A 21,404-nucleotide genomic window follows, 5' to 3' on the forward strand; every position below is an offset into this window, starting at 1 on the left:
TCTCACTATGGAGTTATATAGCGTTATCTCATGCCTGATGCTGTGTCAGTGTCCTGTTACTCCTGGTATCTAGCTCCTACTCTTTTTCAGCCTTATCACATAGAAACTATAGACTGGAACCACTTTTTAAATGATCTCCTTTGGTTGCCTGAACAGCAGGGAAGATTGTTATTCATTTGCAGCAAGAAACTCAATCATTTCTGGGTTCCAATTAGAGAAAGCCTAGGGGCCCTCTTTATTAAGATGAAACACAAATTGTATCAAGACTTGCTAAACCACTTAATATTTTTATGGTGATATTAAGAAGCTTGAACATTTTAAGTACTAATTGGAATATGTGTAGGGTATTTTTAATCGATGTATAAACTCTAACCTCCATTTCATTAAAATTGCGTCTTATGGCGCTAATTTTTTTTGCCACCTTGAAGATTTACCATACAGAGTAGGATCAAGGATCCTGTAATATTCAGTGTCAGTAGTGACTTACACTTCTGTAATCTCCTCTGAACCATTTCTGCAGGTATTTTTTCCATTATTTCCTAGAAAAGAGAATTATGTTTTAGAAAACATTCTTTTTAAATACAGACTGGTAGCTTAAATAATTTATCTAGATCTCTAACTTCATTTCTGTGTATACAACTCAAAAATACATATCTAAATTTACTTATATGATTACAGGGCCATATACTTTAAGATGTGACTGAAATCTTATGAACACAAGCAGAGAAAAGTTATGACAGTTTGGATTTGGGAGGTATAATTTTGAGTGTATGAAAATGCATAGATAGAGATATACAGTTATATCTGTGTATGTTTAAAATTTTTTACTTATGGGGCACGGGGTGGCTCAGTGGGTTAAGGCCTCTGCCTTCGGCTCGGATCATGATCCTGGGGTCCTGGGATCGAGCCCCACATCGGGCTCCCTGCTCAGGGGGGAAACTGCTTCCTCCCTGCTCTCTGCCTGCCTCGCTGCCTACTTGTGATCTCTTCCTGTCAAATAAATAAATAAAATTTAAAAAAAATTTTTTTACTTATACATTCAGAAAGTATTGCCTCTTAATGAAATACATCTGTTGAGTAGTATCTTAAGGATGAATCTTTTAAAATTCAAGTCATCCTTAATATAACTGTTATTTTAATGTTGGCCTTATGTGACTTTGTAGAAAGGACACACATTCTAATATTTCAATTATATGCAGTAAGTCATAGTTTTGCCTCTTCAAAGGATATTAAGGATGTGTAAGTTTCAAGATTATCTAGGCTCTCAGTTTTAACATAAGAATTAGTAAATTCAAAGAGCAGCTAGCTGATGTGGGGTACATGATGCAAGTTGAGAAATATTAATGGTTTATATTTTATTAAATATACTATGAGAGTGAGTCGTCTATATAATTGGATAATATAAATTATTTTATTTTCCAATATTTTTAGATAACTAATTTCTTTGTTTCTTTTTTTCCGCATAAAATGCCCTTTCAGAATTTTCATGGATACAGTCCTTGTTTTCTTCTCTTTGTTCTCTCCCAAATGTCTCATTACTTAAACTAAATGATTCTTTCATCACATTGCTGATCTGCTTGTTTTGATACTATTTCCTGTTTTTTTATTATTTGGTTCACATCTTTTGCCACTTCAAATTTTTTTCAGAAAAACATATTCTCTGAATTAGAAAAGGTGTCATAATTCATTAATCAAGATATATGTTCTCATTGTCTTTGCAATAACAAAATGGAAGAGAAATGTTTCCCCAAAAAATCAAGAAATAATTAAGCTTATTTCAAAAATATTTTCTAACATGATAAAATCATGTTAAAATAGAAAATTTGACATAAAAGAAGTTGGAAATTATTTATCATGTTAGTAAGCAAGAGGTAGTGGACAAAGCATTAACTACAGAGTAAGACCAATGTTTGGATACGTCTCTGATCATCAACATTCTTACATGCATTAAATTTTTTAAAATGATATCAGAAGTATCCTTGTGAGAAGTATAGAAGATATTAGTAACACATCTAGGATAATTATCATATCAACCCATGGCAGTAGGTATTATTAACTATTCCTATAATTTATAATTACAAAAGTATGTAAAATATTGGAAGACAGATGTCCATGGTTCATTTATCCTTTCCTCCCCGCAAACAGGTTTTGTGATGAGAATTCTTTGCAAGAATTTAATTAAAAGAGAACTACCAGTTTCCACAAGTTCATAAAAGTTTTCTTTAGGTTCCACATATAAGTATGATCATACAGTATTTGTCTTTCTCTGTCTCGTTGTGTCACTTAGCCTAATGCTCTCAAGTTCCACCCATGTTGTCTCATATAGCAAGTTTTCCTTTTTTCAATGGCTGAATAATATTGCATTATATTTAGAATGTATTTTCTTTATCTTTTCATCCATTGATGGACATGGGTTCTTTGCATGTGTGGGCTTTTAAAACAATGCTGCAGTGAACATGGGATGTAGATATCTTTTCAAAATAGTGATTTTGTTTCCTTTGGATATTTACCCAAAAATGGAATTGCTGGATCAAATGGTAGTTGTATTTTTAATATTCTGAGGAAACTTCATACCATTTTCCAAAATGGCTGCACCAATTTATATTTCCACCCACAGTGTGGAAGTGTTCCCTTTTCTCCATGTCTTCCCTAACACTTGTTATTTTTAGACTTTTTAATGATAGGCATCTAACAGGTATGATGTAATATTGCATTATGGTTTTGATTTGCATTTATCCAATGATGAGTGATGTTGAACATTTTTTTCTATAATTGTTAGCCACTTGAATGTCTTCTTTGGAAGAATATTTATTCAATTCATCTGCAATTTTTTTAGTTGGATCATTTTTTTGGCTACTCAGTTGTACAAGCTCTTTATCATTTTTTTTTTCCTGTTTAATTGCTCTAAGACTTCCCATGTAATGTCAAGTGAAAGTGTCCAGAAACAGGGGATAGAGTAGTGGGAGAAATGGGTGAATGTAGTACAGATTTCCAGTTCTAAGATAAATAATTTCTGGGGATGTAATGTATAGCACGCTGACTATAATTAACAATGTTGTATTGTTTATTTGAATGTTGCTAAGAAAGTAGATCTTTAAAGTTTCATCACAAGAGAAAATATAACTATGTGAGGTGATCAATGTTAACTAAAGCAATTGTGATAATTACTTTGCAATATATACATTTGTAATATATACATTTATCAAATCATTCCATTGTACACCACAGTGTTAGTTGTCAATTTTATCTCTACAACTAGGAGACTAAAAGAGAGACCTTCAAGGAAAAACCTGTAGGGGGTGAGAAAAGCAGGAAAGGTGAAGGGAAATAGCTTCAGATGGTTTCAAGCAAAACTGTCACAGTGGTAGTAGCCTCAAGTGTAAAGGCGTAACTCCAAGTACTTCTGGAAAAGGCTGCTCCAAAGCCCCAAAGCCATCCTCCAGAAATAGCAGGTATGAACAATTCACATCAGGATCGAGGCCATAGGATTGCTCTAATGACTTAGCAAATTAGTTCGTTAATACATGCCTGCTTAGTTTAACAGAATAGAATTAAATTATATTTGCCATATCTCCAAATCTCCTAAGTGAGAGCATGGTGGTTGTTTGGTACCTTATAGAAAGTAGCATATGGATGTGCACAAAATGATTGTTAAATATTTGTAAATTGCTTGATTTATATACTTCACATAATATGAAAAATTTCTCATTTTCATATCTATGTGCATATTTAAATCCAATAGGCCAGAACCTGTTTTGTGGACAAAGGACGGTGGAGAATTGCCAGATCCTGACCGAATGGTTGTGAGTGGTAGGGAGTTAAACATTCTTTTCCTGAACAAAACGGATAATGGTACATATCGATGTGAAGCCACGAACACCATCGGCCAAAGCAGTGCAGAGTATGTTCTCATTGTACACGGTGAGTACTTTTTTGATATCAGTGTATGTGAAAGAAATGAATGACCTGAAAAACTTTAAATTTTTCAGTCTTTAGAATAATAAACACAATTTTAAACGGGCTTTCTTTTTCTTTCAGAAGGACTTTTCATAAAAGATTCACAATATGTTCCAAGTCAAACTAATAAATTTATGACATACACTAAAAATAAAAATTATTTTTGTAAAAGGTTTTCTTTATTGCAATTATATAAGTTTTGGTAGTGACTAGTAAATAATAATGGTTTTCTTTGAATTTTGCAAATAAATGCTTTTAGTTATAAATCATAATCATGAAAGTTATATTTACTTTAAGTTAGTTTTGGTTGTAATTTCATAAAAATATACTTTATTATCACTATAGCTGGTTTCACAAAGAATGATAACACATTACTGAGATGCAGCAAAGATAGAGGTGTACAATATATAATTGCATTAATTTCTTATGAACAATGATTTCAAACAGACATTTTTTCTTCACTGCACTAATCTCACAATATGAGTAAATATAACAAAATGGCAAAAAGAAATAACAGTACCTAAGACTGAGACAATCCCTGTTTTTCCAAATCTCCAAAAGCTGCAATTGTTGCTCATGATACAGCTTTAATATATTGTTAGATAGAGATGAACTTTTATGAGATCGATAAATAATGTTATAAAAAATTAGTCAAGTTTCTTTATTGCAAGACTTCTCAGAGTTTATTAACTATGCCAGGTTACATTGTGAATTTCCAAGAGAAAGAAACATTAGAGAATGTAAGATTTTCCTCATATTTCACTATGAAAACCTTTTCTAAGACTAGTATTGTGCTAATATAATATAACAGTATTCCAAATGAACACTGTATAAAACATGATACTGTAATAAAGCCAGTGTATCTTAAAAATATGAATGGAGTATATTTATTTGAGATCTTTCCCATGAATCAAATTATAAAATATTATGAGAAGCATGAATTAGTTCTGTACCTCTCTAAAATATAATTTGGTGGTGGGGAGGTAGAGTCTAATTCTTTGTAAAGAGATTTTATTTTAGGGAAAAAATTAATACAGTTTATGTTTTTTCCCCAGGTATTTATTTTGTTGTGGTACAGGACAAATTGGAGAAAGAGAATATATTAAATCAATATACAACTTTCTTATTCTCAAATTACAATAGTGTATGCAGTCTTTCAATTCTTAATACCACTTTGCTGTTGAAGGCCAACGAGGACTTGTAGTACATAGACTGACCACATATAAACTCTTTGAAGACAGAGCTGAGAGATTAATTTCTAGCATCCTATGAATTGTGCAGATTACAACTTTCTGGAAAGATCAGCCTAATCCAATTAAATTCATAAATTGGAACTAAATGTGTTAAAGCCCTGTAGACACTGCCTGCCAGGCTTCCTGCCAGAGAGAGTCTAACAAGTCCTGGGCGTGTCAAGAAAATAACTTAGATCCTTGGAGCAGGACCCAGGAGTAGCTTTCAGTTCATGCTGACCTGTGTGTGTAGCTCATGCAGTCATAGAAGTGAAGTCTGATTCACTCTGCGCTTTCTGAATACTTCTCACTGACAGTTGTAGGGAACCTAGGGGCATTTTGTAGAGCATGTCACATTGTGTCGAAAGCAATAGGACACAAAAATACCAAGAGTTAGAAGGGAAGTGATAGAAAAAATAATACAGTTTAGATAAAAAGTATGTCATCCTTTTTTTTTTTTTTTTTTTTACATAATTCAAGTGGAGCAAATGCATATGTTTTCCCAGTGTTTGCAAGCAAGCCAACAGCATGATTTCCTAAATAGCCAAGCTACCTTTAGGTATTTGGCGGTTGACATATTTCTAATAAATACTTCTCTAACCACTTTGTAAGAAGTCATTTTTGGCTTTGCTTTTTGAACTACAATTCATCAAAAGCACCCCATAGATTAATGTTATTCATGCTGCTAGATAAATGCTGTGAAGTTCAACAGTAGTTTACCTAGGATTATTGACACAAGTAATGAGAGGCTCGATGAAACAGTGAAACCATATTACTCTGTGTTTAAAAAGAGCTCCAATTGGGTTCATTACAAAATAAAGGTTTTTTCCCCCTTTGCACACAGGGTATAATGTTTCATTAGTCACTGGTTGTATAAATATAAAAAGCTACTCTCCTCTGTTAATGGTTTGGCTGTTTCAAAACCCTACTAAATGATGAAATTTGAGTGGCATTTCGATCTATAATGAATGCTGTATGCATTTCGGAATGGAGTGATAAGTGATCATTTGTGAGAACTTTACCCTTTTATCTTTTACACCAAGGTTGATTTTACATTAGCTGTGATAATTTAATATAGCTCTAGCACAGAAGGGCCTTTCATGAGCTGAGACTGTGTCTTTGACTCTACCACAGTTGCCCACGTTCTATTGATTCTTAACTTGATGGAGGTCTGAGCACTTTCCTGTGAAATCATCTGCTATCTAGATGTCATCCTAATGGTTAGATTTTATTCTTTGGGTGTCAGTGGAAGTACATTATTTAAACGTTATCACATTTAATTGTTAACAGCACTGACATTTTGTGTTGTGGACACTGGAGAGTTTTCTACCCCCTCCTAATTACACCTTTACAAATTTCAGCTTTAGAACTACAGATGGTAATTTGAAACCGCCAGTCTAAAATTCACCATCAGTGAAAGGTCTAACAAAATTTAACATACAAATACTTGTAGGATAAAATATTATATTTATGGACAATTTGTACTTTGCAGGCTTTCATCAGAAAAGAAAGTAGCATTTTTCATTAACAAGTTCAGCAGTGGAAAAATGTATGTGTTGAATTGGTAGCCTTAGTTATATATACTATTAATTCATGTCAGAATAGTTTTTTTTTTTTAATTTAAATTCAATTAGCCAACATATAGTACATCATTATTTTCAGATGTAGAGTTCGGTTATTCACCAGTTACATCCAACATCTGGTGCTTATCATATCACGTGCCCCACTTAATGCCCATGACCCATTTACTCCATCCCTCTAGCCACCTCCCCTCCAGCAACCTTCAGGTTATTTCCTAGAGTTAAGAGTCTTTCGTGGTTTGTCTCCTTTTTTTTTTTTTTTTTTTTGCTTCTGTATAAAAATATTGAAGTCATTTTCGTATTTTTGTTGCTATCGAAATACTATTTATTTATTTTTTTAGAAGGGCTGATTATTTCCATGTCAATGGCGTTTAAGCATACTATTCCATTGCTGTTTTACTATTTGGAGAACTCAGATCAAGAGAAAAAAATCATTCATTCACCAAATAAATATTTAGCATTTAACTACTGAATACTAAACCGCTATAGGAGCAAAGGTGAATAGAACTTAAGTTTAGAATTTAACATGGAAGATAAGCATTCAAGTAGTTATAATACCAAAATAAAAGAACTAGAGAAGAATGGACATACAATCATGTAGCTGTTTGAAGTCTTTGAGAGTGTGGTCCAAGTGTCTATAATTAAAAAAAAAAAAATAGTAACACAGCACTTCTGAATTGTTCAAAGGCTAATAGTGTACATCACAAATGGAAGTAGCCAGCATAGTGCCAGGTGCATACATATGCAATAAATCAAATTATTATTATTATATCACTAGTAGCCTTAAGATACCAAAGGAAATCTCAATCCACTCAATCTCTGATGAAAACCTTACACAAGAGTTGCATACACTTTAGCGCACAGAGTCTTCCCTGAATGGTACTCAGAGCATAAATTAGGTTATATCTATTAAAGAATGAGACAGTTGTAAATTCTTGCCAACTAGCAACAGAGGATATCTTAAAATTTCAATGGTATGGCAAATTAGTTACATAGAGAGTACAGGATAAAAGTTATAATTATTCTTGTTTCTCTAATACAACATAAAGTTCAGAGGGTTTAGGTAAAATATCTTCTCCTCAAGCAAGACTTCCCAGATACATATCTTCCTGGATAGGGAACATGGAGGATAACTTTTTATCACACAAGGAATAGCTGCAGAGAATTACAGATGACCTGAAGCTAATCTTATTTTGTGGATAGAAGCAACTCAAGTTCTAATATTTATTTCTCATCAACTGTTGCAAAACACATGTTCTTTTGAAAGTGTCAGAAACATACAGCACCTGGGAAATTTTGAGAAAGAATATGACAGTGAGAAACACAAATCAGATTTCCTCCAAATCTTAAATTTCTTCTTTCTCTGCACTGCCAGTACCTTTTACCTGCCTTTATACTCATGCTAGAGAAATTTGTAACCACTCCTCAAAATACAAATGGAAGGGGCGCCTGGGGGGCTCAGTGGGTTAAAGCCTCTGCCTTCAGCTCCGGTCATGATCCCAGGGTCCTGGGATCGAGCCCCACATGGGGCTCTCTGCTCAGCAGGGAGCCTGCTTCCCCCTTCTCTCTGCCTGCTTCTCTGCCTACTTGTGATCTCTGTCTGTCAAATAAATAAATAAAATCATTTATAAAAAAAAAAAAAATACAAATGGAAGTGGAACAGAGAAGCCGGGACTCCTTAGTATCATCTGCACCCTCAAAACCCTCCTCGGGATTTGGGAAGATATATAGCAATACAAGTAGAAAAAAATGAGTAGCTTATTTCTTTTTCCACCAGTAGTGGCACTGCGCATGGCAGGCCCAGATCGTGGGAGAGAGTTCCAGACACTCAGATGAGAGTTTCAGTGGAGAATCCACTCCACTCAGAACCTGACTCAGGGTTGTTTCAGGTGGTCATAACAGAATAGAGATGCACTCTTTGAGAAAGGTTTGTGTGTCATTTCCCACCTCTCTTCAAATATATTCTTCCTATTAACGTAATAACCCTTATATGAGATTTAAAATTATTTTGCCACTGTTCTAAAATTCCTTTACTTCATTATTTTTCTATTTGTGTGAATAACTTTTGTAACAATTCATTACATCATAATCTTAACTTACTATTCTTGTTTTAAGTAAAATTACCCACTATATTCCCTATCATATTTTTACTTTTATGTGTACATATTTTGCTTTTTGAGCAAATTTTACCTTAATGACCACATAAAACAAGTAAAACTCTCCATAACTAGTATTATTATGGTAGAAAGTAAAAAATAATAAAAAGCTTCTTTATGTTAGTGTCAGTCACTGACTTGCTATCTCTAAGATATCACTTGACAGTTATGGTTTGTTTTATTTATTTGATCATGTATCTACTGCAATGAATACTGCTGAAAAACATGATAGCTTTTTTTTATGTTTCCAGGATAATTTACCTCAGAAATAATACACATACACTCACATTCACACACACACACACACACACACACACACAAAATATAGGATCCATCACATTTTATTGTTAGTTAATAAGAACCATCATTAAAATAGTATTTTAGATTTTTAATAGTAAGTGGGAATATTACTGCTAGAAATCTCTGTGTGTGTGAGTCTGGTAAAAGGTATCAAGCGATTGCATATACTTTTTCAGCTTTTAAAAGTCAATACAACTACTATTTTCATTTTCTTCTACTTTTATTGTAAATAATAAATATCAAAAATACTCAGAGATAGGTATACACACAGATGTTGCAGACTTCTGCATCAAGCGAAGTACCTAGCTTTGTTGCATATTTAGATATATATCTTTTTCACAGATTATATTTAAGTGCAGACTCGCTTTTAATCTTCAGTGCTGATTTTCCCTTTTACTTGATTTGCTTACTGTGGGAGAGATGCAAACTAAGGCACGGAGGGTGGACTTTGAACTTAGCAAACGTTTCCAAATCATCTATCACCTCCTTCAAATATTTCACTCGGGTGTAGGATATAAATTCAGTGGCTTTAGGGTTATTAGTACCTGGTTCTAAATTTAACAAAATAATTAATGCATCTACAGGTGAATGGGGTAATGATTATGAAATAGATTTGGAATATCATAAACTAATATGCTGAACTTGTTTGTAAACTTATCTTACCATAGAACTAAGCAAACACAATTATAATACATGTATTTCTAGTCTTACAGTATTTGTTATACATATTCATGTCATGATTATCAATGATTTGAAAACTACTGAAGACGCTCATCACATGAAAAAATGCACTTCAGTGCTTCCTAGTGAATATGTAGCTAGACTAAAAAGTTGGCAATAACATCTAAATTTACTATTACATTTATGTTGCAATGAAACGTTTAGAAACAATGAGACTACATGACTTTTTTTCCCCCCTTAGTTGTAGTGTTAGCCAGGTGATGCAGATCACTGTGGAACCAAAAGAGTGAATTTTTGAGCTCATATGGGTGGGTGGGCAGTGAGAGAGAGAAGACTGGATTATGGACAGATGCACAGCCTAGTAAACATTAAAAAGAGATTCAGCTAAAATCTGTTCCCTCACACAGAAACAGACCAACCAGTTGGTAAATTAATTCTATGTACTCATAATGAGCATTTTTCCTTTGGAGAAGCTTTCTTTAGAAGCATAGGTGGGAAAACACACAGAGAAGGAAGAAAAGGAGAGAAAAGACACCCATACGGAGCAACAAACCGTGTGCTAATGGAAGAGCCCTATGGTCGCTGCTCTCATCTCTGGTTGAGAGTCTGCAGACAGTAAACTAGTTGGACGATTCTTAAAACTGTATCTTCTTTAATCGCTGAGATAAAACATATCATTTCTGCACATGAATAAAGCAGGGAGAGCTGTGATGCCTGTGGGAAAGGCATACCTCTGACTGGATGAATGTGCTGTTGAACTCTGCAGAGAGAAGGGGAATGGGATCAAATAGTGGAGTCAAGAGCACTGTTTCATTATAAAACATTTAAAAGTTGCATATGTGCAGCATACTGAATACAGAGTTGAGTTTTAATTCCATCTCTTTAAGATGAGTGTGAATTGGATAAATTAAGGTTTTACCTTTCAGAGTAAAAATTTCATTCAAAGATACTGCTCTGCCACTGTAAAGTAAATGTTTGTGTGGTACCCCCATGGAGCACCGGCAAAACCATCCGTGGGGAAAGCCCTCATTCCTGCCTGAATGGAGAAGAGTGTACCACCCAACAATTTTAGCAATTTAAATATCTTTTCTTGCGCTACTTATACATAATCTTTTCTATTAGTTGTAGTAAAGTAAATGGAAGAATTCATGATACTCAGTCTTTCTAGATTTTTATGTGGAAATAAGGTTAGATTGTAGCTTTACAAAGATGTACAAAGCTCTTCTACTCAAGTTTATGAGCATTAGTTGACACATTCGTTAGAGGACTGAAGCAATATTCAAGTCCAAGGGGGGGAATTTGGGCATTTGTTTTCAGAAATAATGGCACACCCAACTAGAAGATACAGATCTTTCATAAAACCTGCTTTGTAGCTTCTTACAATATAGTTTTCACTAACATTGTAACAGCATATCATGTACTTATTCCAGAATCTAAGAACTATCCTTAACCCCTCTTTACCTTTATCTCCAACTCATCAGCATGTTCTGTTGACACTATTCCTAAACCATGTGTTCAGTATGTCCTCTTCTCTCCGTTGTTCTCTCTAGCCTAGACTAGAGAGACGTCCATGTCTATGATCTCTTTCCCACACAGCTATAATATATAAATGTTTTAAATATATATTCCTTCATATCTTTCCCCTATTTAAATCTTTCTAAAGGCATTTCATCACACTTAGTGTAAAACTTTACACTTAGTGTAAAACCCAAATCCTATCAGCTTCATTTACTAAACCCTGCATATGAGACATCTCATCACTCTCTACCTGATCACTTCTGTTTCCCTGGTTCTCTTTCAACTCCTCTAAGACATCAATTTCATTCTCTCTCTAGGAAGTTTGTCCAGAATGCTTGTCCTGGAAGCATGAATATGGATATTTGCAAGAATGATTTCTTATCATTCAGATCTTGATTAAGTGAATCTTCTGAGAGAGATCATTTTTGTCCACTCCAATCTAAAATGGCTTCAATCATGCGGCACTTAATTTTAATTCTCTGCAAGTCATTTATCATTATTTGCTACTTAAGTTGTATATTGGTATTTTTTATTTTGTATATAAGTATATATACATATATATGTATGCATTTATGTTTATATATGTTTATATAAATATAGTATATTTATATACTATATGTATGTATCTATATATGTGAATATATTCTATATCCATCCAGTAGATTATGACTTTCTTGAAAGCAGAGATCTTATGACTCTCATTCATCTCTGTATCTCCAGCTCTTAGAACAATGCCTTCTAAATGGTAAACAATCAATAAATATTTCTTTAAGGATTATAGTATTTCTTTGTCCCTTTCTGTATATCTCTATCTTTGTATCTCTCTCCCTCTCTTTTCAACAGAATAAACTTTAGTAAAATAATATATATGTACATACATATGTATATACATAAACACACATATCCACATATATTCATTTATATGCGTGTCTGTGTGTATACTGCCCTGACTTCTGTATACTGGTATCCTGACTTTGGAGCAGAATTAGGGAAACTGGTATTCACTCTTTTTTGTCACCAAAATCAAGACCTTTAGGTTTCATCTCATATGGGGAAAAGAAATGATACCCAGAGATATATTTATTTAGCAATCCATATGTAAATGGTGCCTTATGCAGTTAAGCAGTGCACAAAATGGACAATGTGTATAGAATGTGTATAGAAGGATTAATATCTTCAATACAAATCCTAAAAGTTCCACATATGACTGAAACCATATGTGGTATATAAGAAATAGCATAGAGGATCACAGGGAAAGGGAGGGAAAATTGAATGTGAAGAAATCAGAGAGGGAGACAAACCAGAAGAGACTCTTGATTCTGGGAAAACTGAGGGTTGCTGGAGGGGAAGTGGGTCAGGGGATGGAGTAACTGGGTGATGGGCATTAAGGAGGGCACGTGATGTGATGAGCACTGTGTGTTATACACAACTGATGAATCATTGAACACTACATCAGAAACTAATGATGTACTATGTGTTGGTGAATTGATTTTAAATTTTAAAAAATGAAAGAAAAAAGCAATCATAGAAATTAGAAGATTTTTGCAATTGACTTCACATGTCTGTTTTGTTTTGTTCTGTTTTGTTTTTGCAAAATTCTGTGATTATTGCTTACTAGAAATTGGATTTGTTCTTTGGAAGTCTATAACATCACTTACAAAGGTAATATTTATTTCTGGACAATTTTTTTTTCCTGAAAATCTCTACCACAATGTTATACTATCTAATTCTTTATTATTTCAGAAAAATTTCCTTAAGTATCTACTATATATAAGAGTTAGGCCAAACACTTCAGAGCCTGTAAGAAATAAATAAACACTCCCTATTATGCCTCGACTTCATAGCAAAAATTAAAAAGTGAAGAGTTTTCAGTCCTGTGCCTCACCACGATGTGACTTGAGAGATGTTTTCAGGGTCCCTTCATTAAGTGGAATATTCCAAGAGACGTATTCAGGAGAATATGAAGTTCCATGGTTAGAAATGCTTTACTTTGGTAAAATATTCACTTTCTTATTGAGAGCATATTTTAAATGTCAATAGCTTGGGGAAGGTAATCAGTTTGTATAACTAAATCCCGGGGTGGGGACAGTTTATTTAATAATCTGTTGTAAGGTTAGGAAATACTTTGCTTTGTGTGAGAACTCCAAACATTAGGGATGGGGGTCAGTATGTGGATTTCTCAACCAGTGTTTTTCTCCTAGATCGCGTGTCTCCCGTATGTATTCATACTTGATTTGAGCTTTTCTTTAACCAGTGACAGAGCTCTTTTCCCAAAAACAACTTTCATCCTCGCAGAACTTAAAGTATTTGACCAAATCATCTGATTTACTTTTTGACAAAGTACTTTTAAGAAAGAGCTCATCATATTGAAGTAGGGGGAGCTAAGTAATGTAGGATCATCCACTTGGAAGGGTGGTTTTTTTTTTTTTTCCTGTTTTAAATTTCACTTTACTTTTGTCAGTTTGGGATATAAAGGAATATTTTAAGAGAAAAAAATGTACACTTTTTTTCAAACAACAGACTGATTTTATTCATAAACTTTTCCTGCAATTACATGGAACCGCCTACAGGTTAAAATTGCAGTACTTTTCATTTTTTAAAAACAGCTTTTTTTTTTTTTTTAATTGCATAAGGCTTCCATTTAGTATGTGAAGCCAGTAGAAGCTATCAGAGGGATGAAAAGGGATTCATTCAAATCTAATTTTTAAAAGGGTTCCTTTTTATGAAGCAGATGAGGTTACCATATGGCTCTTGAGAAGGAAGCATGCATGGGCAAGTTGAGGGCTTGTCAGCCCGGTGGTTGTCATTTCAGTAAGAGCCGCGGTGCTGTTACCCATTCTTATGCTATAATCCAAATAGGCTGCTCCATGTAGCTGAACATAATGGGAGCAGATAAACGTCCTTCTCTGCACAGGTAAAAAAGCAAATACAGTACATTTTTCCATTACAATTGCTTCCAATGGCAGTGCAATTATCAGTAAGAAGGTTAAGGATGCCCTGTTATTTTTAAGGTTAGGAAATGTGAATAGCGTCTTTCAAAAAGACATTTCTTACCTTAATACTTCTAATATATGTTGAGTTCTGACCCTTCTGTATCTCCACTAATAATCCTTGGTTTGGACTCTTGATTACCCTTGGACCACCCTGGAGAGTTAGTGACATAAAGCAGAAAGAAAGTAGACATATGGAGTCCAGACTAAATGGTAGCAATTTTTCTCCCTATTGAACACTAGTCCTTGGAGAGAAACAAGCAGCTTGGGCTTCTGGGACTCTTTAGACTTAATTTTGCTTAGAAAATCCATTCTGAATGGGCCAGAATGCCATTTTTAAAAAGAGAAACTGCCAGAAAACAAAACGGGTTGACAAGTTAGAAATTATTGTACACTGCGTTTGTAGGGAACAGAACATACCTTTAACCTGAAAAGCTCGTTATTGGAAAAAAGGTGCTACACCATTCTTCAATTTATTGTATACAGTGCTTGTTGGAACTGATTTCATTTTAACAAGGTTATACAGGATCTGCTCTGCTCTAATAAGCTCCAGTAACAAAATGTGGTTGCACTTTTTTTTTTAATTCCTTCATTAGGATGTGATTAAAAAGGGCACTTTTCTATTATTGAATTGGATGATATGATTTAGAGCTCTAACACTTTTAAAAACATTGAAAACCCACATTCAGAATATAAGATTCTTCAGCGTGCTGCATTTTAATTTTTTTAAATAATCATTTAGACTTGAAGACTCTTAGCAGAAATTTCTAAAAAAACATCTCATACATGGTAATAACAAGGAGGGGATTTTTTTTTCTCACAAATTAACCATGAATAAGTCTCAATTACTGATTCATGTTATTAAAAATGATACTATTCCCTATCTACTGACATCATTGTCATTACCACCGATAGGAGCATTATTTATAAAGTACCAGTCAAATTCAAAGCCTAGAACTAGGTACCTGTAGGAAGCACAGAAGTGTATCATTATTCTATTCTCTTTGTTATCTTATCATCTTGTTGGCTTGTGAAAAGAATAAAATACAAACAATGCATGTTAGTGCCAAATAAATGTTATAGCCTCCGTTTTCAATGACCAATTCCATGAAGAGCTTTGATATATATTCTGTGTACTATATAGTTTATCATTATTAAGTTAGAAGAATAGAGTATATTAATTGATTATGTAAATTAAATTTAAATTAAAAATCTTACTGTAGCATCACACATGTATTCTATCCTCCACTGGGAGAGAGAAATAGAGACACAGAGCTAGTGAGAAGCCCATAACTTCGGTTGTGCCCATATGGCTGCCCACGAATGTAGAGCATTGTTGTCATGAGGGTATTAGTAATATAGTGAGGGAAGCAGTACGTAAATGCAAGGAAAAAAAAGAAGATGGATATTCAGAGAGAAGGGGAATCAGTTGATGTTCATTTGGTTAAGGAAGTCTACACTGAGCAGATCCAAATCAGGCTGAAACTTGGGAGTAGCATTTTGCTAGGTATATCAAGAAAGGGCCAGAGTTTGGAAAATACTGGGGGAATGAATCAGAGTAAATTTGTCCCATGGCAAAATAATATTTTAAAAAAAGAAGACATGTTGACTTATAACAACTGAACTTGAAGTTAATTGGTGAGATAGATATATAAATAAAATGGTAATGTAATGTGTAACAAGCTTGTGTAGAAGTATGCACTAAGTGCTTTGAGGGTGCTTTGAAGGAAGATATTGGAAACAGGAAAGATAAGGATAAGGAAAGATAAAGGAACAGGATGTGGCTCTGAGAACACGGTGGCAAAGAGAAGAACAGCAAGAACTAAGTCTAGAATTTTGGGAAAAGACTTGGGTCAGGGGCATATGTCTTCTTGTGCGCTAGACTTCAGTTTCTTTGCTTATGTTAACCAGGCACTATGAAAAATAAAGAAAAGAAGACAGGCACATATGCTCTGAGGAACTCTAGACCCTCATTCCAATGAGGTGCCTAACAACAATGGTGGAGGCGGTTTGGAGTTCTTCATGGCAGAATCAAGCAGGCTGATCAGGAGAGATGATGGACTGATGAATCAGTCATTAGCAAAGTTTAGTTATGGTCCCTGTACATGGATTTCAGTTTCCTGATTCAACAACATTGTTGTGTGAGCTGAAATTGTGCTTCTGCAAGTGAGTAGATCCTTACAGAAGTAACCTGCACTATTTACACTGCATTTATTTGTAACCCAGCATTTGCTCACATGAATAACTCTTGGCTGCCTACTTAGACTTTGCACTAATATGCAATTGTACAATTGACTAAATTTGGGGTTCTGTCTGACATTATTGAAATACTTCTGAATTTTTCTTTTACAGGAAAATAGTATATATGTTACAACTGAAATGAGAAGTGTAATTTATTATAATTCACGCCTTATGTGTAGGTAAAACTATAAGCAAATATTTTCATGTCTTGGAAGCTTTACTTTTCTCAGTTCCCTATAAAAAAGGTTATTTTTCCTTTAAACGAAGCCTTGCCTTTGCTATGGTATACATCTATTCAGACAAATAAAATCAGATTATTTTTACTTTGTTCACTTCCCTAAAAACCATTTTTATCCACTACATATTTTATCAAGTACTAACTCTTCATTCTTTATGCTTTAACATCTAGGAAATATATAATACAGTTAATTTCTTTTGTAAATTGTAAATTTGAACATTTTATTTGTAACTACTTTTTTTCAGGCAAATTCAATATTATTTGATTCAAATAAGATAGTCTCCAAGGAAAATGGCAATAAAAAATTTGACCCCATCTTTTGTATTGTAGAAATCAGAGATGAAATGCCATGTAGTTAATTGATTAACTTATTATATAGTTATCATTTCTGAATTCTGATATTCATAAATTATGTCACAAACTATTAATATCTCTTTTTTTAATTTGTAGTTACTTAGTGCCCATGTTAAGATACCCTTTAATCATATAATATTAAAATATTAAGATCTAAAATCAACAAGTCATATTCAGCAAATGACATAAAATGTTAATATGACTACAGATTATCTTGCTTTATGAACAGTAAATTAATGTCAATTCAGGATTCAGTTATTTTTATTGTGTGTGTGCACATGTGTAATTCTTCTGCGTGTGGATTAGTATATTTTTATTCTTAAAAAAATGAGTATGTCTTGGAAGGGAAAAAAATGACCCACTGCCTTTTCTATCCTGTACTATATTTGACTGAGCACTTTGTATTAACAGTATAATGGTTTTAAAACTGGACAGAATTCTAAATACCTAAAAATGAGACAAATGATAGGTACTAGTGTTTCCAATGTCATGCTTCCTAATGAAAATGAAGCTCCATTTTCACTATCAGTATCTAAATAAAAGGCCAAAAGAGAATGCACCAAACCAGACCTTTTAAACAATTTGGAAATGATGCAAAACGTTACAGGAGTGAAAATTCAATATGAGTATTTGGACTTAGAAAGGCAGCTCAGAGTCTTTTTCTAATTTCTGCTTTGACAAGAGTTGCAGTCAGGCAGCTAAAATAAATGATCTTGAGGTGGAAGTGTTCAAGAAACTTCTCCATTATACTCCTATGAAATAAAATATTCTCTCTGTACTCTAGTATATACATATGCATATATATTTAAATTTAGAGACAAGGAGGTTCTATCTCAAATTTCTTTCATCCATTAAGTGGGGATAATAATAGACAATTCATAAATTTGTTGTGATTTTTTATTAATGATCAGGATAGGATCTACTTAGTGAGCCCTCCTGGCCTATTACTCTTTCTTTGATAGTCTTGAATTAAGTGAAAATGAAGAGTTCATAAGGAACATGGAGGACATGAATCTCAGGTCAGGCTCACACTACTTTCAAAGTAGCAGGAAAGGTGGGAAGTAATTCATTTTGTTAGCAAGGATATTTATTTTAGGAAGAAGCTATAAATTGTGATCTTAAAAATTCGTCTTTTAGGGGCACCTGGCTGGCTCAGTTGGTAGAGTCTGTGACTCTTGATCTTGGGGTTGTGAGTTTAAGTCCCACGTTGGAATGAGAGTTTACTTAAAAAACAGTAAAAAAAAAAAAAATTACCTTTCAGAAAATTATTATTGTCTATCTATATTGAAGACAGAGAGGATTTTTTAGTAGATGTATGGAGGGCACGTATTGCATGGAGTACTGGGTTTGGTGCATGAACAATGAATTTTGGAACACTGAAAAAAAATTTAATTTAATTTAATTTAATTTAAAAAAGAAATAATGAAATCTTTTAGTTTTATATTAACTAGATGACCCCGTCAAAAAAATGGACTTTTCTAGATCCCCTAAAATATGTTATATGTTTATTATGCTATGAACAAATTCATTTAGTAAATATTTCTTCACCTTGTAACTTGTGCTAGGATCTGAACAATAAATAGGCAGAGTTCTTCCCTTCAAGGATTGATTGTCAAGTGTGGAGACAAATATCAATAAAATCAGAGCAGACAGAAAGTTTAGGTAGAAGAGAGAAATATCGTACAACTTTTTTTATCTTTCTAAGAATTCCATGAATTCCTACTGATCCTATGTAGATGCATTTCAGTTGATTCTGATTACTCTTCTGGTGTTGAGTATTTAGATCATTCCAAATTTGCTCTTTTACAGTAGAGTTGAAATAATTGGATAAACAAGAGTGTAGCATAAAAAGGATAAATGAAAATGTTTAAAATGTTTCAGAACCCGTAGGATGAAATAAAGTTAGTAATGACTGAAAATCTAACAGTGACTGGGAGAGATTTCTTATTTGACAGATACTTTACCTGGCCCAGTTGTTATTTTTCCAAGGTGTTTTCCATCAAATTTCTTTCACCCGATTTGTTTTTAGGTACATTTGAAGTCAAGAGGGAACGATGAGAGGATGATGGACTGACAAAGCAGGAGTCATAGTATGAGCCAATAATGATTTGTAGTGTTATCTGAACACTTTAAAAGATTCTAGGACAGTTTTCTTAAAGTGGATTAACAATTTTTACAACTACTGCATTTTCACAATTATAGGAAATAAAGATATGGTTTGGTTAATACAAAAATATTCATAGTACCTGAAAATATATATTCTCTCCAAAACAAATCAAGGTATATTATTATTCTATTTTTGTTGATATGAAAAAAGAAAAAAGACCACATAATGGTTTTTTGGCTAATCCAAAAAATAAACAAATTCCATCAAACACTGTTATTTATATTCCAGTTCTTAGGAGGTGAATGATACTGGCTGATTTTGGAAGGCTGCTTTTCAGATCTAATGGAATCATATTTTAACTCACTGTCTAATAGCAAATAACATATTATTTTATCATCTGTGCTAGGTTTGGTAGTATCAGTTTCTTTACATGGAGTTTTAAAGAGCTAATACCATTATATGTTCTTGTGTTTGATAGCCCTGTAAGACATTTCCTTTTGCATAAATTAAATACATATATTTTGAGATCCTAATAAGCAAAAGATTTTACTAGCCAACGAAGAATGTATTATTTTCTATTTTAGGTATGCATGAAAATTAAAATTACTCATGTTTTTTTAATTTAGAAAATGTTTTTCATTTACCTCCAGTCTGCCTAAACCATTTAGGAAAGCTTACCATGAAAATAAGAAGGTATTATAAAAATCAGTAAATAAGAGGTACATGTGCACATATACATTTATTCAGTGTATAATGTTGTTAAAGTCAGTTCTATTTTATGATCATGGTAATCGCACACCAGGCAATACCCGTTTTCTCCAGTGATTAATGTAGCACCATTGAGTTTTTAGAAGGTTGTTTTCTTAATTTGACTGTCTAGAAAGCATTTTCCCTGTTGAAAAACAGGTGTAAACATCAATACCCAAGATAAGAGAGCAGGCTCCTACTGTTTTCTGATGTCTCCAGTGTAGAGAATCCAGCAGGTTCAAGTCTGAGGATTGAGGAGGGCTAATTTATCAGAAGTAAAAAACTAGAAAATTTTTGGTGTGACTCAAAGACTTTAGCTGAGAGAATGACAGGAAGCCTTTTAACAGCAAAGTAATCTGTCAAACACTTTGAATATATAGGGACTGTGTGGCAAACATGTGAAATCAAACCCCAGCACTGTAATTATAGGTAATTTGTGAACTGTTTCTCATTTCCTCACTGTGTAAATTATATGCCTATCCACTTGAGACAAGATTTGACTTTTTGAGACTCTCACTCAGGTTCTATAGCTAGACACTGGCTACATTGTTTCAGTGTTTCCTACACCGCTCTTCAAATTTTCAGCCAGTTTTGAGTGAAAGGAAGATTTTGGTGTAAAATTCTAAGTTATTCTTTCTGTTTATTATGTTTTCTCTATCGGAATCTAGTGTTGACTTTTGGCAACTTTGACTAATTATGGGTTAGGGGTGGAGTATTATGATTCAAGTCTATGTTCAATCACCTCTCCTATGTATGCCAAATAAAATAAATCATAAACCTTTCAGAATATTGGGTTCCATGCTAGTTGACTCAATACTTGTTAAAGACTCCTAGGTACTGCAAAATTGTTAGAAGGCGTTACCAGCTAATCAGGGTAAGATCTGCAAGACTCTAAGCTGTACATTAACATCATTTGTGAGAAAAAGAAAAGCAAAGTAATAATAATAACAATTAGCTTCTTTTTTTGTTTGTTTCTAAAGATTGCTGTCATCTTATTTCCTACCATTAAGTTTTCCTAAAAGAAAAAAATCAAAAAAGCATTTAACATGCATATACTCATCCATCATTAACATTTCTTTAATCTTTTATGGTGGTGTTATTTGTGTTTATTTCTGTTGTGTTTTTTCTTTGTTTACTTCTTTGACAAAGCATGTCACTTTTTGTTTGACCTGTTTCTATTTTGCTACTGCATGTCACACTTTTTAAATGACTCAGTGAAAAAATGAATTCTTGTCATTTTAAATTTCACTCTAAATATTACAAATAATCTGCTTATTCTCAAACATTGCTCCAAGTTTTTGCTTTG

The 21,404-nt window shown here is 33.4% G+C and overlaps 1 protein-coding gene across 7 annotated transcripts in view; it reads left to right on the plus strand.

Moving 5' to 3' along the window:
* Positions 1-21,404, plus strand: part of CADM2 (cell adhesion molecule 2) — a gene marked incomplete at both ends in the record, with an annotated part of 1,059,071 nt that overhangs the window by 964,046 nt on the left and 73,621 nt on the right. For all 7 annotated transcript variants that reach the window (XM_080813985.1, XM_080813987.1, XM_080813989.1 and 4 more), the window contains one exon: positions 3,743-3,921. In XM_080813985.1, the coding sequence (XP_080670111.1) occupies positions 3,743-3,921 (179 nt within the window). The remainder of the gene's footprint in view (positions 1-3,742; positions 3,922-21,404) is intronic.

The sequence above is a fragment of the Martes martes genome (genome assembly GCF_963455335.1).
Source record: "Martes martes genome assembly, chromosome: 1".
NCBI classification, from domain to species: domain Eukaryota; kingdom Metazoa; phylum Chordata; class Mammalia; order Carnivora; family Mustelidae; genus Martes; species Martes martes.